The sequence below is a fragment of the Magallana gigas genome, chromosome 8, assembly GCF_963853765.1.
Source record: "Magallana gigas chromosome 8, xbMagGiga1.1, whole genome shotgun sequence".
Taxonomy (NCBI): Eukaryota; Metazoa; Mollusca; class Bivalvia; order Ostreida; family Ostreidae; genus Magallana; species Magallana gigas.
In genome coordinates this window covers 28,267,946-28,286,528 of record NC_088860.1, presented here as the reverse complement: position 1 = coordinate 28,286,528, position 18,583 = coordinate 28,267,946, and the positions used below count along the sequence as shown (strand labels likewise).

The window sequence follows — 18,583 nt, the reverse complement described above, 5'->3', positions numbered from 1 at the left end:
ATTGTAGTAATCAGTATCACTGAACTGAAGAACACTCGCAGTGTTTGGTATTGCCTTCAATCAGATCTGATCGTACCGGTGATGATAAACGATCAGCAAGGTGTAATCATCTTCATCAGGACTGAAAATTATTCCTACTTATAATTGTCAACATGTTGTGTTTATATTGTTTTGAAAATTTGCATATAATCAAACAATGTGAAACGTTTGTGAAACGTTTGGGCGAGACTAAAATTCGAATCAAGTTGCATTTTTGGGTCAGAATTTGTTTTTCCGAATTATTACTATTAATTCTAGGCGCAACAACCTGATTATTTTCATCGCATTTTCAATATGAGAGAGAGAGAAAGAGAGAGAGAGAGAAATAGTAGTGCTGAGAAAAGTTAAGAATAAAAACAGATACAACTATTAGACTAATTGTTTATGGAACAATTAGAAAGTTTTTACACCATTCATTTGCCCTCTTGTTTTGTTCAAATCTTTTGCAGGAAATCGGTAAATTAAAAAAAAAATTGGTTCCGCAAAGCGGTATCGATCCGAGTACCATTAGATGCGTAGGCGAGAGTGTTGCCACTACGCTATTTCGCTCGTTTCTTGACAGAAGATAACATTTGTTGAGTTGTGTAGTCAATTTGGAAAATGATAGAAAGAAGAGATGGAGCGTTCTTCCGTCCATCTGAAGTTGATACCCAATGTTGTGAAACCTTAATTTAGAATAGATAGGCGCCTAGCGATTGGTTAAGAGGATAGTATTTGTTCATCAGTTTATTGCCGCTTGTAAACAATGTGACCGGATAGCGTAAGCAAAGAAATGAACAGGCCAGGTCAAACTATAGTCTCGAGCGGCTATTTGAAGGTGTTGGAATGTCACTTTGGGTTAACTGAGGCGCATTCTCCTAAAGTCAAAAGAAATCGGGGTCTGGGAAGGGAGAGTTATCCTTCGTGGATCTTGAACAGGTTGCTGATACATGTAAATATGCATACGCAGATTTTCAGAGAAATTTGAGGAAAAAGGATAGACAGAAAAGAAAATGCAAATTTAATTCGTATAAAATCGGGAAATGAATATTTGTGGGTTTTAATGCCCGTGTGTTCATCAGATGCTATCCCAGTTGTGGATTAAAACGAAAACAAGACACAAACATGCAGCACAAGCTTTTATTTACATTAGACAGACAGGACATGGACATTTCTAATGCAAGAATTAGAGTTGTCGGCCTTAAGCCGTAGACATTTCTTGTTTGACATTTTTAAATCTGTTTTCAAGTTGAACTGACAGAGAATATAGGTTTCGAAGTACGTTTCTCTCTCTCTCTCTCTTTCTCTCTCTCTCTCTCTCTTTCTCTAAATTGAAAAGGCGATGAAAATTATCAGATCATTGCCCATAGAGGCCGTCTGTTATAAATAATAGTAATAATTCGGAAGAAATATTTCTGACCCAAAAATGCAACTCGATTCGCATATTAGTCTCGCCCCAACGTTTTACAAACGTTTCACATTGTTTGATAATATGCAAATTTTCAAAACGATATGTACACAACACGTTGACGATTATAAGTGGGAAAACTTTTCATTCATTATGAAGATGTTTACCTGTTGCTGATCGTAAATCATGAACGGTACGGTCAAATCTGATGTTTGGCATTACCAAACACTGCAAACATTATTCAATTCAATGATATTGAATACTACATCAGACAATCAACAAACTGAAAACACAAATTAATACATTTAAAGATGATAAAAAGTTTGTAAAAATAAAATTAAGAGCAACACAACCAAATACAGAGACATCTCTGTCTCTCATCCTCTTTTATCCCTTATCTCTGTATCTGTTTGTGTTGCTCCTAAATTTTGTTCCTGTAACTTTGTAATTGTATTGTTTCATTATGTGAATTTCCAATACATCTTTATCGATGAAATGGTTTTGAGCAATACTGTTTACCAATATAGTACGCATCCTTTTTTTTCTCTATCGAATTCTCCTTTGATTATTTTTGCGTTTGATTTTTACAATGTACAAATTAACACATTTTTATCATCTTTAAATGTATTAAAATGTGTTTTAGGTGTGTGTATTGTAGTAATCAGTATCACTGAACTGAAGAACACTCGCAGTGTTTGGTATTGCCTTCAATCAGATCTGATCGTACCGGTGATGATAAACGATCAGCAAGGTGTAATCATCTTCATCAGGACTGAAAATTATTCCTACTTATAATTGTCAACATGTTGTGTTTATATTGTTTTGAAAATTTGCATATAATCAAACAATGTGAAACGTTTGTGAAACGTTTGGGCGAGACTAAAATTCGAATCAAGTTGCATTTTTGGGTCAGAATTTGTTTTCCGAATTATTACTATTAATTCTAGGCGCAACAACCTGATTATTTTCATCGCATTTTCAATATGAGAGAGAGAAAAGAGAGAGAGAGAAATAGTAGTGCTGAGAAAAGTTAAGAATAAAAACAGATACAACTATTAGACTAATTGTTTATGGAACAATTAGAAGGTTTTTACACCATTCATTTGCCCTCTTGTTTTGTTCAAATCTTTTGCAGGAAATCGGTAAATTAAAAAAAAAATTGGTTCCGCAAAGCGGTATCGATCCGAGTACCATTAGATGCGTAGGCGAGAGTGTTGCCACTACGCTCTTTCGCTCGTTTCTTGACAGAAGATAACATTTGTTGAGTTGTGTAGTCAATTTGGAAAATGATAGAAAGAAGAGATGGAGCGTTCTTCCGTCCATCTGAAGTTAATACCCAATGTTGTGAAACCTTAATTTAGAATAGATAGGCGCCTAGCGATTGGTTAAGAGGATAGTATTTGTTCATCAGTTTATTGCCGCTTGTAAACAATGTGACCGGATAGCGTAAGCAAAGAAATGAACAGGCCAGGTCAAACTATAGTCTCGAGCGGCTATTTGAAGGTGTTGGAATGTCACTTTGGGTTAACTGAGGCGCATTCTCCTAAATTCAAAAGAAATCGGGGTCTGGGAAGGGAGAGTTATCCTTCGTGGATCTTGAACAGGTTGCTGATACATGTAAATATGCATACGCAGATTTTCAGAGAAATTTGAGGAAAAAGGATAGACAGAAAAGAAAATGCAAATTTAATTCGTATAAAATCGGGAAATGAATATTTGTGGGTTTTAATGCCCGTGTGTTCATCAGATGCTATCCCAGTTGTGGATTAAAACGAAAATAAGACACAAACATGCAGCACAAGCTTTTATTTACATTAGACAGACAGGACATGGACATTTCTAATGCAAGAATTAGAGTTGTCGGCCTTAAGCCGTAGACATTTCTTGTTTGACATTTTTAAATCTGTTTTCAAGTTGAACTGACAGAGAATATAGGTTTCGAAGTACGTTTCTCTCTCTCTCTCTTTCTCTCTCTCTTTTTTTCTCTAAATTGAAAAGGCGATGAAAATTATCAGATCATTGCCCATAGAGGCCGTCTGTTATAAATAATAGTAATAATTCGGAAGAAATATTTCTGACCCAAAAATGCAACTCGATTCGCATATTAGTCTCGCCCCAACGTTTCACAAACGTTTCACATTGTTTGATAATATGCAAATTTTCAAAACGATATGTACACAACACGTTGACGATTATAAGTGGGAAAACTTTTCATTCATTATGAAGATGTTTACCTGTTGCTGATCGTAAATCATGAACGGTATGGTCAAATCTGATGTTTGGCATTACCAAACACTGCAAACATTATTCAATTCAATGATATTGAATACTACATCAGACAATCAACAAACTGAAAACACAAATTAATACATTTAAAGATGATAAAAAGTTTGTAAAAATAAAATTAAGAGCAACACAACCAAATACAGAGACATCTCTGTCTCTCATCCTCTTTTATCCCTTATCTCTGTATCTGTTTGTGTTGCTCCTAAATTTTGTTCCTGTAATTTTGTAATTGTATTGTTTCATTATGTGAATTTCCAATACATCTTTATCGATGAAATGGTTTTGAGCAATACTGTTTACCAATATAGTACGCATTCTTTTTTTTCTCTATCGAATTCTCCTTTGATTATTTTTCCGTTTGATTTTTACAATGTACAAATTAACACATTTTTATCATCTTTAAATGTATTAAAATGTGTTTTAGGTGTGTGTATTGTAGTAATCAGTATCACTGAACTGAAGAACACTCGCAGTGTTTGGTATTGCCTTCAATCAGATCTGATCGTACCGGTGATGATAAACGATCAGCAAGGTGTAATCATCTTCATCAGGACTGAAAATTATTCCTACTTATAATTGTCAACATGTTGTGTTTATATTGTTTTGAAAATTTGCATATAATCAAACAATGTGAAACGTTTGTGAAACGTTTGGGCGAGACTAAAATTCGAATCAAGTTGCATTTTTGGGTCAGAATTTGTTTTTCCGAATTATTACTATTAATTCTAGGCGCAACAACCTGATTATTTTCATCGCATTTTCAATATGAGAGAGAGAGAAAGAGAGAGAGAGAGAAATAGTAGTGCTGAGAAAAGTTAAGAATAAAAACAGATACAACTATTAGACTAATTGTTTATGGAACAATTAGAAAGTTTTTACACCATTCATTTGCCCTCTTGTTTTGTTCAAATCTTTTGCAGGAAATCGGTAAATTAAAAAAAAAATTGGTTCCGCAAAGCGGTATCGATCCGAGTACCATTAGATGCGTAGGCGAGAGTGTTGCCACTACGCTATTTCGCTCGTTTCTTGACAGAAGATAACATTTGTTGAGTTGTGTAGTCAATTTGGAAAATGATAGAAAGAAGAGATGGAGCGTTCTTCCGTCCATCTGAAGTTGATACCCAATGTTGTGAAACCTTAATTTAGAATAGATAGGCGCCTAGCGTAGTATTTGTTCATCAGTTTATTGCCGCTTGTAAACAATGTGACCGGATAGCGTAAGCAAAGAAATGAACAGGCCAGGTCAAACTATAGTCTCGAGCGGCTATTTGAAGGTGTTGGAATGTCACTTTGGGTTAACTGAGGCGCATTCTCCTAAAGTCAAAAGAAATCGGGGTCTGGGAAGGGAGAGTTATCCTTCGTGGATCTTGAACAGGTTGCTGATACATGTAAATATGCATACGCAGATTTTCAGAGAAATTTGAGGAAAAAGGATAGACAGAAAAGAAAATGCAAATTTAATTCGTATAAAATCGGGAAATGAATATTTGTGGGTTTTAATGCCCGTGTGTTCATCAGATGCTATCCCAGTTGTGGATTAAAACGAAAACAAGACACAAACATGCAGCACAAGCTTTTATTTACATTAGACAGACAGGACATGGACATTTCTAATGCAAGAATTAGAGTTGTCGGCCTTAAGCCGTAGACATTTCTTGTTTGACATTTTTAAATCTGTTTTCAAGTTGAACTGACAGAGAATATAGGTTTCGAAGTACGTTTCTCTCTCTCTCTCTTTCTCTTTCTCTCTCTCTTTTTTTCTCTAAATTGAAAAGGCGATGAAAATTATCAGATCATTGCCCATAGAGGCCGTCTGTTATAAATAATAGTAATAATTCGGAAGAAATATTTCTGACCCAAAAATGCAACTCGATTCGCATATTAGTCTCGCCCCAACGTTTCACAAACGTTTCACATTGTTTGATAATATGCAAATTTTCAAAACGATATGTACACAACACGTTGACGATTATAAGTGGGAAAACTTTTCATTCATTATGAAGATGTTTACCTGTTGCTGATCGTAAATCATGAACGGTACGGTCAAATCTGATGTTTGGCATTACCAAACACTGCAAACATTATTCAATTCAATGATATTGAATACTACATCAGACAATTAACAAACTGAAAACACAAATTAATACATTTAAAGATGATAAAAAGTTTGTAAAAATAAAATTAAGAGCAACACAACCAAATACAGAGACATCTCTGTCTCTCATCCTCTTTTATCCCTTATCTCTGTATCTGTTTGTGTTGCTCCTAAATTTTGTTCCTGTAACTTTGTAATTGTATTGTTTCATTATGTGAATTTCCAATACATCTTTATCGATGAAATGGTTTTGAGCAATACTGTTTACCAATATAGTACGCATCCTTTTTTTCTCTATCGAATTCTCCTTTGATTATTTTTGCGTTTGATTTTTACAATGTACAAATTAACACATTTTTATCATCTTTAAATGTATTAAAATGTGTTTTAGGTGTGTGTATTGTAGTAATCAGTATCACTGAACTGAAGAACACTCGCAGTGTTTGGTATTGCCTTCAATCAGATCTGATCGTACCGGTGATGATAAACGATCAGCAAGGTGTAATCATCTTCATCAGGACTGAAAATTATTCCTACTTATAATTGTCAACATGTTGTGTTTATATTGTTTTGAAAATTTGCATATAATCAAACAATGTGAAACGTTTGTGAAACGTTTGGGCGAGACTAAAATTCGAATCAAGTTGCATTTTTGGGTCAGAATTTGTTTTCCGAATTATTACTATTAATTCTAGGCGCAACAACCTGATTATTTTCATCGCATTTTCAATATGAGAGAGAGAGAAAGAGAGAGAGAGAAATAGTAGTGCTGAGAAAAGTTAAGAATAAAAACAGATACAACTATTAGACTAATTGTTTATGGAACAATTAGAAGGTTTTTACACCATTCATTTGCCCTCTTGTTTTGTTCAAATCTTTTGCAGGAAATCGGTAAATTAAAAAAAAAATTGGTTCCGCAAAGCGGTATCGATCCGAGTACCATTAGATGCGTAGGCGAGAGTGTTGCCACTACGCTCTTTCGCTCGTTTCTTGACAGAAGATAACATTTGTTGAGTTGTGTAGTCAATTTGGAAAATGATAGAAAGAAGAGATGGAGCGTTCTTCCGTCCATCTGAAGTTGATACCCAATGTTGTGAAACCTTAATTTAGAATAGATAGGCGCCTAGCGTAGTATTTGTTCATCAGTTTATTGCCGCTTGTAAACAATGTGACCGGATAGCGTAAGCAAAGAAATGAACAGGCCAGGTCAAACTATAGTCTCGAGCGGCTATTTGAAGGTGTTGGAATGTCACTTTGGGTTAACTGAGGCGCATTCTCCTAAAGTCAAAAGAAATCGGGGTCTGGGAAGGGAGAGTTATCCTTCGTGGATCTTGAACAGGTTGCTGATACATGTAAATATGCATACGCAGATTTTCAGAGAAATTTGAGGAAAAAGGATAGACAGAAAAGAAAATGCAAATTTAATTCGTATAAAATCGGGAAATGAATATTTGTGGGTTTTAATGCCCGTGTGTTCATCAGATGCTATCCCAGTTGTGGATTAAAACGAAAACAAGACACAAACATGCAGCACAAGCTTTTATTTACATTAGACAGACAGGACATGGACATTTCTAATGCAAGAATTAGAGTTGTCGGCCTTAAGCCGTAGACATTTCTTGTTTGACATTTTTAAATCTGTTTTCAAGTTGAACTGACAGAGAATATAGGTTTCGAAGTACGTTTCTCTCTCTCTCTCTTTCTCTCTCTCTCTCTCTCTTTCTCTAAATTGAAAAGGCGATGAAAATTATCAGATCATTGCCCATAGAGGCCGTCTGTTATAAATAATAGTAATAATTCGGAAGAAATATTTCTGACCCAAAAATGCAACTCGATTCGCATATTAGTCTCGCCCCAACGTTTCACAAACGTTTCACATTGTTTGATAATATGCAAATTTTCAAAACGATATGTACACAACACGTTGACGATTATAAGTGGGAAAACTTTTCATTCATTATGAAGATGTTTACCTGTTGCTGATCGTAAATCATGAACGGTACGGTCAAATCTGATGTTTGGCATTACCAAACACTGCAAACATTATTCAATTCAATGATATTGAATACTACATCAGACAATTAACAAACTGAAAACACAAATTAATACATTTAAAGATGATAAAAAGTTTGTAAAAATAAAATTAAGAGCAACACAACCAAATACAGAGACATCTCTGTCTCTCATCCTCTTTTATCCCTTATCTCTGTATCTGTTTGTGTTGCTCCTAAATTTTGTTCCTGTAACTTTGTAATTGTATTGTTTCATTATGTGAATTTCCAATACATCTTTATCGATGAAATGGTTTTGAGCAATACTGTTTACCAATATAGTACGCATCCTTTTTTTTCTCTATCGAATTCTCCTTTGATTATTTTTGCGTTTGATTTTTACAATGTACAAATTAACACATTTTTATCATCTTTAAATGTATTAAAATGTGTTTTAGGTGTGTGTATTGTAGTAATCAGTATCACTGAACTGAAGAACACTCGCAGTGTTTGGTATTGCCTTCAATCAGATCTGATCGTACCGGTGATGATAAACGATCAGCAAGGTGTAATCATCTTCATCAGGACTGAAAATTATTCCTACTTATAATTGTCAACATGTTGTGTTTATATTGTTTTGAAAATTTGCATATAATCAAACAATGTGAAACGTTTGTGAAACGTTTGGGCGAGACTAAAATTCGAATCAAGTTGCATTTTTGGGTCAGAATTTGTTTTCCGAATTATTACTATTAATTCTAGGCGCAACAACCTGATTATTTTCATCGCATTTTCAATATGAGAGAGAGAGAAAGAGAGAGAGAGAAATAGTAGTGCTGAGAAAAGTTAAGAATAAAAACAGATACAACTATTAGACTAATTGTTTATGGAACAATTAGAAGGTTTTTACACCATTCATTTGCCCTCTTGTTTTGTTCAAATCTTTTGCAGGAAATCGGTAAATTAAAAAAAAAATTGGTTCCGCAAAGCGGTATCGATCCGAGTACCATTAGATGCGTAGGCGAGAGTGTTGCCACTACGCTCTTTCGCTCGTTTCTTGACAGAAGATAACATTTGTTGAGTTGTGTAGTCAATTTGGAAAATGATAGAAAGAAGAGATGGAGCGTTCTTCCGTCCATCTGAAGTTGATACCCAATGTTGTGAAACCTTAATTTAGAATAGATAGGCGCCTAGCGATTGGTTAAGAGGATAGTATTTGTTCAACAGTTTATTGCCGCTTGTAAACAATGTGACCGGATAGCGTAAGCAAAGAAATGAACAGGCCAGGTCAAACTATAGTCCCGAGCGGCTATTTGAAGGTGTTGGAATGTCACTTTGGGTTAACTGAGGCGCATTCTCTTAAATTCAAAAGAAATCGGGGTTCTGGGAAGGAAGAGTTATCCTTCGTGGATCTTGAACAGGTTGCTGATACATGTAAATATGCATACGCAGATTTTCAGAGAAATTTGAGGAAAAAGGATAGACAGAAAAGAAAATGCAAATTTAATTCGTATAAAATCGGGAAATGAATATTTGTGGGTTTTAATGCCCGTGTGTTCATCAGATGCTATCCCAGTTGTGGATTAAAACGAAAATAAGACACAAACATGCAGCACAAGCTTTTATTTACATTAGACAGACAGGACATGGACATTTCTAATGCAAGAATTAGAGTTGTCGGCCTTAAGCCGTAGACATTTCTTGTTTGACATTTTTAAATCTGTTTTCAAGTTGAACTGACAGAAAATATAGGTTTCGAAGTACGTTTCTCTCTCTCTCTCTATCTCTCTCTCTCTCTCTCTCTCTCTCTCTCTCTCTCTCTCTCTCTCTCTCTCTCTTTCTCTCTAAATTGAAAAGGCGATGAAAATTATCAGATCATTGCCCATAGAGGCCGTCTGTTATAAATAATAGTAATAATTCGGAAGAAATATTTCTGACCCAAAAATTCAACTCGATTCGCATATTAGTCTCGCCCCAACGTTTCACAAACGTTTCACATTGTTTGATAATATGCAAATTTTCAAAACGATATGTACACAATATACTATAAGTGGGAAAACTTTTCATTCATTATGAAGATGTTTACCTGTTGATGATCGTAAATCATGAACGGTACGGTCAAATCTGATGTTTGACATTTCCAAACACTGCAAACATTATTCAATTCAATGATATTGAATACTACATCAAACAATTAACAAACTGAAAACACAAATAAATACATTTAATGATGATAAAAAGTTTGTAAAAAAAATTTAGGAGCAACACAACCAAATACAGAGACATCTCTCTCTCTCATCCTCTTTTATCCCTTATCTCTGTATCTGTTTGTGTTGCTCCTAAATTTTGTTGCTGTAATTTTGTAATTGTATTGTTTCATAATGTGAATTTCCAATACATCTACATAGATGAAATGGTTTTGAGCAATACTGTTTACCAATATACATGTACGTTCCGGAAGATTATTGGAAGATGAAAGAAAATTAATTAATGTCACTGAAACAAATATGTTGAAAATCCTTGGAGTTTATTTTGGTAGAAACAAAGAAGAATGTGAAAATTTAAATTGGAGAAACAAAGTACAAAATATAAAAAAAATTATTAATCTGTGGAGACAAAGACAGTTGACAATACATGGAAGAGCTAGTGTTATAAAACATTTTTGATGTCCAAATTATGGTATTCCTTGTCTGTGATTTCTATCTCATTTTGGGGTAAAGATACATTGTACAATTAAAAAAGAATGTATTAATTTTTTATGGAATTATGGTGCGCATCTAGTGTCATATAAAACAACTGTTGGCGAACATAAAAATTGTGGTGTAAAGATTGATGATATTTATTTGAAAATGCTGTCGTATCGACTCTAGTTTTTGCCAAGTATTTGTGTCATACAAAAGAACTGGTATGGAAACACACTTTTAGCTATTTTTTTATAAAATAAATTGTGATTTGAGAGGTTGTGTTGACGTATTTCTTTTACAGTTGAACAAAAAGGATTTGCAATGTCTCCCTTTTTAGCTCACCTGAGCCAAAGGCTCAAGTGAGCTTTTCTGATCACAATTTGTCCGTTGTCTGTCGTTGTCGTCGTCGTTGTTGTAAACTTTTCACATTTTCATCTTCTCCTCAAAAACCACTGGGCAGATTTCAACCAAATTTGGCACAAAGCACCACTAGGTGTAGGGGGTTCCAGTTTGTTCAAATGAAGGGCCACGCTCTCTTTAAAGGGTAGATAATTGAGAATTATTGAAAATTTGTCGGTATTTTTTAAAAATCTTCTTCTCAAAAATTATTCTGCCTGAAAAGCTTAAACTTGTGTGGGGGCATTCTCAGGTAGTGTAGATTCAAGTTTGTTCAAATCATGGTCCCCAGGGGTAGGGAGGGGCCACAAGAGGGGGGTCAAGTTTATCATAGGAATATATAGAGAAAATCTTTAAAAATCTTCTTCTCAAAAACTATCAGGCCAGAAAAGCTCAAATTAAAATGGGAGCATCCTCAGGTAGTGTAGATTCAAGTTTGTTCAAATCATGGAACCCGGGGGGTCACAATTGGGGGATCAAGTTTTACATAAAAGTATACAGAGAAAATCTTTAAAAATCTTCTTCTTAAAAACTATTTGGCCAGAAAAGCTCAAATTAAAGTGGAAGCATCCTCAGGTAGTGAAGTTTCAAGTTTGTTCAAATCATGGTCCTTGGGGGTACATGTAGGATGGGGCCACAATAGGGGGTTCAAGTTTTACATAGGAATATATAGAGAACATCTGTAAAAATCTCCTTCTCGAAAACTATTAGGCCAGGAAAGCTCAAATTGGCGTGTAACCATCCTCAGATAATGTAGATTCAAGTTTCTTCAAATCATGGTCCCTGGGGGTAGGGCGGGGCCACAATGGGGGATAAATTTTTATACAGGAATATATAGAGAAAATCTTTAAAAACATTTCTTTTAAAAACTATTTGGCCAAGAAAGCTCAAATTGGCGTGTAACCATCCTCAGATCATGTATATTCAAGTTTGTTCAAATCATGGTCCCTGGGGGTAGGGCGGGGCTACAATGGGGGATAATTTTTTATATATAGAGAAAATCTTTAAAAATCTTCTTCTCAAAACCATTAGGCCAGGAAAGCCCCAATTTGAGTAGAAGCATATCCAGATCGTATAGATTCAAGTTTGTTTAAATAATAGTCCAGGGGTATGGTGAGGCCACAATGGGGGGTGAATTTTTACATAGGAATATATAGAGAAAATCTTTAAAAATCTTCTTTTTAAAGACTATTTGACCAGAATGCTTAAACTTGTGTAGAGGCATCCTCGGGTAGTGTAAATTCAAGTTTTCAAAATCAGTCCCTAGTGGTAGGGTGGGACTGTGATTGCGGTTTGAATTTTTACGTAGGAATGTATAGAGAAAATCTTTACAAATATTCTGGGAAAGTTTTCGGTCCAAAACTCAGTAATTAGTGTGAAAGCACAGGTTATGCAGACTTAAGTTTGATGAAACCATGATTCCCTAGAGAAAAGTGGGGCCACGAAATGGGGGGGGGGGGTGTATAGGAATAGAGAAAAATCTTCTTACAGGTACAGCAACAAAAGGAGCTTGGTATTTATTTAACCAAAAAAAGAGGTGGATAAAATTGGCAGATTTTCAATTTTTTTTAGCAAGATCTTCTGTACTTAGTTGTCAAGATATTTGGATACTCTAATGCTAATTTGATTAGAATTAAGGCAATTGTTGCTCAGGTGAGCGGCGTGGCCCCTGGTCCTCTTGTTTATGTTGAAATGTTTAGTGCATATGATGCTGTGAAGGATAATGTTGATTACAATGAAAACAGAAACCATGTGTTTAATTGCTGCTTGTTTTTCAATCCTAAAATTGTTAATATGAACAAAACACTATTGTGGGTATTTTTGTTTATAAAAGCATGTATTTCACATATCAGAGACATTTCATATGAAGTAATAGCAGGATTTTTGCCTGTATCTTGTATAGTAAAACTGATACATGAATATGATTCAGGAAGTAAGGTAAAACAAATTTAAGATGATTATGCAACATTATTATATGTTATACCAGAAGAGTGCAATAATATTGTTCAGAATTTTGTTCATGTGAAAGAAGCATTGCTTCCAAATTTTTCGCTATGTGTAGAAAATAACAATTATGTGTTTTCTTTATGTACAGTAAAGATTTGTTTTTACAAAATGTTAATACAAAAGCTGCTTAAACCTCAAATATCAAACGAATACTGGAAAAGAAAATTGCAGTAGATAATACATCTATACTTGATAACGGATGGATTATATTAAGAGGAGTTGGAAAACCTCCAGATGGTGTAGAACTTGATTTTAAGATTTTTCATAATGATATTTTTACGTATGAAAAACTGTTCAAGTTCGGTAAAACAGATTCAAACAAATGTCCATTATGTAAAACAAAATGCGAAGATTTATTGCATATGTTTGTAAAATGTGAAGACGTGCAGAAATATTTTATAATAAATCATTTGGAATCGCTATTGGAGGACTGTGAAAATAGTCTATACAATGTATTAGATATTGATGAAATTTTGATGATGGCATTTCCTAACGTCATGAAAAATGACAAATTTTTTGTGAATTTTTTCATATCAATATGTAGATTTACTATTTTATACAAGGAGACAAATATTGAAAAAAAAATGCATTTAAAAGGTTTTGCAAATATTCACTCAGACATTATATTTATTACAACTATCATTACATGTGTAAAGTACAAGACAACAGAAAAATGTTTTTAAAAAAGTTTTTGAAGAAAAATCCACTTTGATAAAGGAAACAGAAGGTGTACTATTGTTTTTATTTTTTTTAAAATATAATACTATGAAGTGTTGACACGTAGACTGTGATTGTGCTATTTAATGTGATGCTTGTGATAACTGATAGTTGATAGATAAAAGATAAAAAAAAAAAACAGGGTGGCGGCTCACTGCTAGGAGAGAGGGTTCCAGAGGTCGTGAGTTCAAGTCTCGGTCGGGGCGGAGGTGGAGCTCCAATGTAAGTAATTTTTTTTGTGATAGTTTTATAGATTGTCAGTTTTCAGGAACCATCGATACGAATAAATTGGAATTTAAATGTGTATAATCTCGAAATGCTATGTACTGGTTTGAACAAAAATTGATTATACTCAAACTGTGTTAAGAATGAAGTACAAGTCTATTCTGGCTATTGAATAAAACCCACAAGCTTTCTGAAAAGGGCAATGGGGTAAACCGATAAAAAATTACACTGCAAATGTTAATGCATATTTATTTTTTAATTTAGTTATATTGTATATCATTTAATAAATAAACAGCAATTTAAAAGTTCACCGGGATATAACGTTTGTTGGTCACGTGATCAAATCATGTGAAGTCCGAGGGGCTTCTCAGTAGATTTGATCACGTACTAACCAATTTCATATCCCGGTGAACTTTTTAACATTACTTTTTACTTATATTTACGTTTGAAAAAGACAAATAGTTTAAAACTGTTAAAATTACCGATATTTTATGTTTACAATAATCCAAGCGACAAGCTTAAGCGAAAAGCACGTGCTATAAGCTTTGTGACGTCATGAAAAAGTTCATACAGATTTGAACGGTTTCGATATATTTCTTAGGTTCATATAAAGAAACATACTTGCAAATGTAAATATAATCAAATAAACTAGTTATAAGAACAGAAAATAGTGTTCATACGGCAAAAATCAAGAATGACTAATTAAAATATACCGGTATTCTATAATACATCATAGTGTTATACCAACATACATTTAAAATCAAAACAGTTTTTTTTTTAAATTGAAAAAGAGTCACCAGCATGATTTGAACCCAAAACACTAAATGGTTGTATTCAATATTCAGAACGAAACCAGTGAGCCATGATAGCCTTTAGAGTATGAGGTATATACATGTAGTAGTGCTGGGAACAACATTGTCATATCAATGGACTTTGTTTTTTATCCGCCGAAAAATATTATGAAAAAGTACATTATTAGTCATTTCTGGCTCATCTTTCCATCTAACTTGTAAAAACAATATTTTTAATGTTGAAATATGTCATGTTTAAACGTTTCAAATGTGCAGAGAAGACCCAGAAACAACATAATCATTTAAAAACAGCTGTAAATAAGTAGGATTTTGCGTCAATTCCGTCGTGTTGCTATATTTAGACCAATATTATGATTTTGCATTTGAGACATTTTACTACCCATTCTACGTCCAACAGAAATCAAATAATTGTTATAATTCGAAAAATGAGCAAAATTAATCGATGAAAATTTCACTATTCTTGTGCGCCCAGATTTCTGCCGAATCTACATCTTAAGCGCCCACTTTCTTTCTTTTCCTTTGGCTGAGTTAATATCGCTCTTCAGACGATACCTGGTTGGCTTCCCTCTCTTGGTATCTGGGTGGAGGAGACATCGGGCGCATGTTCTCGTCATACTGAGGAGGGGGGTGCCTGTACCTGTCCGACAATATCTCTGTGTCGGTTATCCCGTCCTGATTCCGGAAGTCGTCCTGAAGGTGGCTGGGAGACAACGGCGAGTGAAAAAAATCCCTTTCTGTCTGATACTGAGGCAGGTCTTCCATCACCTCTAATTCGTAACCAAGCTCATCTAAAAATGAGTCGGTCATTTCAATCAAATTTACAATACCTAAGAAATACTCATTATTAATATATTTTGACCTACTTAAAAATTACATTGTAATTGCAACTGCGTGATGGAATGCAGTGATAATCCTACATGCATTTTAGTTTTACTGATGGAATAACCATGAAATTGAATCTCAAAAAGATCAGTTTTGGAAATAGTCTAGAAAAACGATTCCTTGGGTTACCTATTTCTGGTTCTACGTCTACGTTCATCTGCTTTTTCTTTTTACTGTTCTGCCAGCAGATAAAGGTCAACGCTCCAACGAATAGAAAAAATAGTATGGCCCCCACTACGCCGCCAACAATGGCTCCGGTACTATAAATAAATCAAAGTAATGGAAATACTAAATGCAGTTGATTTTTTTGTAAATATTTTGTTTGGCCAATGTCTATACATTGCTCAGTGTCAGGGGAAGTTTCAATCATTATTCTATTCTCTGAAAATTTTACTCTCTATTTAAGTCATTGAATTTGTTGTCCTTTTATCATTTACTAATATGTAAACAGTGTAACCGTTTTGGGTTTTTAAAAACAGAGACAGTGCAGTTAATTTTTTGTAAAAGAGAGAATAAGATTGAAAGACATACGGTATGATCCGACTGCCTATTTAGTTGCAGTCATTGTAGGAAGTGTCAATGTCTTAACTGCAACTTAATGTTATTACATTAATTAAAAGTTCATATTTACAAAGTACAGGGTGATTCTAAATCGTGTGAATATACAAGAAGTACAGTTTTACACTATGTAGGTTAAGTGACCTTTGCATACTTTACATAGCAGAGCTAGGAAATTAAATAAAAACATCAAAATAGCAGAATTACGTCCTATGGTTTACTTGACGTTTTTCGTTTTGCAGCTACAAAAATATAGTGTTTATGACAAATTGCCATCGCACCCTGTTTTACACTTCTGTTTGGATCCTCTCCACAATTCTTTCATTTAGCAGCTTTAATATTTGAGATTTTAAAGTTTTGTTTAATAAACCTGGTCATTTAATAACATCAAATGAAAGATTCCCATCCCGGGTTTACACCAGGGTTATGAGTAATGCAACCAACTGGGCCAAGTTCTACAACAGAAATGATATTTTCTTCAATTTTGTTTCAAACCACTCAGCCATTCTTGGTGTTTTAGTATACAATTTTCATGCTTTGATCTACTGTTATTCAAAATTATGTTATTTTGGATCATTGAATACACTTCTTGCTAACATATTCAGCTGTTTCAGATGATCAGTTAAAGAATATGGACAAAACAGAGATCATGATATTCCAAGTTGTCCAGAGTTCTTCTTTTACTATATAAGCATGTAAGGTGAACACTATTTTTCTTCCAACTATAATTCTTTACTACCCACTACCAGTACTCTAAAAAAATGTTTATATGTCTACAAAAACGGATTACAGTTAAAGGTAAACGAGTCTCAAAATACAGTAGCTCGACTCTCTAGGATGTTTAAGACTGGTCTATAGTTACTAAAAGTGTTGGTATCAAGTTTAGTCTTTTTCAAAGGTGGAGTAACAAGTGCATATTTTAGCCTATCTGGAGAGATCCCAGTTGAAAGTGAAGCATTCACCATGTCAGTAATAGTCAGTAGCACTATAGGGAGAACAAAGCTGTTCTTCAAGAGCGCTGTAGGATTGTGAACGAGTGAACAGGTCTTACTGGCACAGCTCTTGATGACCTTGTCCAACTCTTCCTGTGTCTGAACCCTAAAGGAACGAAGTCCAGGTACCGGTTTGACCAGGTTTGGACACGCTGTATTGTCATTGAAATCTGACTTGTCCAAACCTAGTCTGAACTTTTGCATATTGTTATTGAAGAAGTGTACAAATTCGTCGACAAGGGTCTGATCACTGGTACCCGATGGTTAGAGGGTGCCCTGCATTATAATTCATGAGACTGTATATTACTCCAAACGTCTTTTTACTGTCTGCCGTTGTGAGCTTATCCTGATAGTAACGGGACTTTGCTGAGTTGATCATGTGCACTACAGCTCGAGTCTGCTCTTTAAGCATCTGTCTATGTACCTCCAGGCTTGAGTTCTTGGTTTACTTGCTTTATGGATGGAGTCATTGTACCACGGCTTAAGGGAATCAGGTTCGAATGGGTGCTATGTTGTCCAAAACATACTCTATTGTGATGGGAGACAGCGATTCTCCTAGCTGATGTGCTAATATTTCTGTAGAAATCCGCTTCTATGACCTTGCTAGCCGAGCTTTGTTTGGCCTGGGTGGTGAGCTGGTGTAGAGTTTGCGTTTAACAACAGTGATCTGATATGCTTTAATCAGTCACAAAGATTGACTTTAGCAGTGGATGCATAGGGTCATCTCTTGTGAACAGTAGGTCAAGAGTATGTCCAGCTTTTAAACCTTACATCGTAGGACAATCGGACCGCTTCAGATTGAAAAGTTGACCTTAACCGGTCAAAATGACATAAAGATCAAAGGTGAAGTTCAAACGAGGAAATTTGCATACTAAATGTTTGACACTTTTTTAAATAAAATAACGCAGAGAAAACTAGATGCTGTCATTAGACAATAATACCCGCACAAAGTTTTTGTCCCTAAATAACACTGGTTTGTATTAGTTTAATTAAAAGTGAAGGCCACATGCAAGTTCCGGTAATACATTTAAAAATTATAATTTTCGTAACTGAAGGATGATATGATAATACACATGAGCAGAACTTTATGTGCAATTTGGGGTTGAACTGTTTGCAGTGAATTTTCAGTTAATCAGTTATCTTAACATTTCATGTCATATAGAGTATAATGGTCTATATACTTATTACAAACAAAATTAAATTATGCCCCTCCCCGCGGCGGTTGCCGGCTTTGCTTCTGTGTGCCCTCATGTACATCATCGTGTGCAGATTTAGAGAAGGGGTGGGAGTGAGGGGTCCAGGACCCCCTCCCCCTCCTCCCCTTGAAAAAAATTCATTTATATCAATAGTAAAATTAACAAAAATACATCTTGGACCCAATGCTCTAACAGGCATGTAAACACTCTAACCTATTGTGCTTCAATGTTAGGTAACATTATTTTGGGGGTAAATATTATATTTATACTTTATTGTTTATTTCAATAGAAAGTATACATCACAATATGCAGGTGT

The 18,583-nt window shown here is 34.6% G+C and overlaps 1 protein-coding gene across 1 annotated transcript in view; it reads right to left on the bottom strand.

The window, feature by feature from the left end:
* Positions 1–13,114: 13,114 nt before the first annotated feature.
* Positions 13,115–18,583, bottom strand: part of LOC117690406 (uncharacterized) — a 33,066-nt gene continuing 27,597 nt past the window's right edge. The window contains exons 3-4 of the mRNA XM_066069304.1: positions 15,651–15,781; positions 13,115–15,427 (exon numbers count right to left, since the gene is read on the bottom strand). Coding sequence (XP_065925376.1) covers positions 15,168–15,427; positions 15,651–15,781 — 391 coding nt within the window. The 3' untranslated portion in view covers positions 13,115–15,167. The remainder of the gene's footprint in view (positions 15,428–15,650; positions 15,782–18,583) is intronic.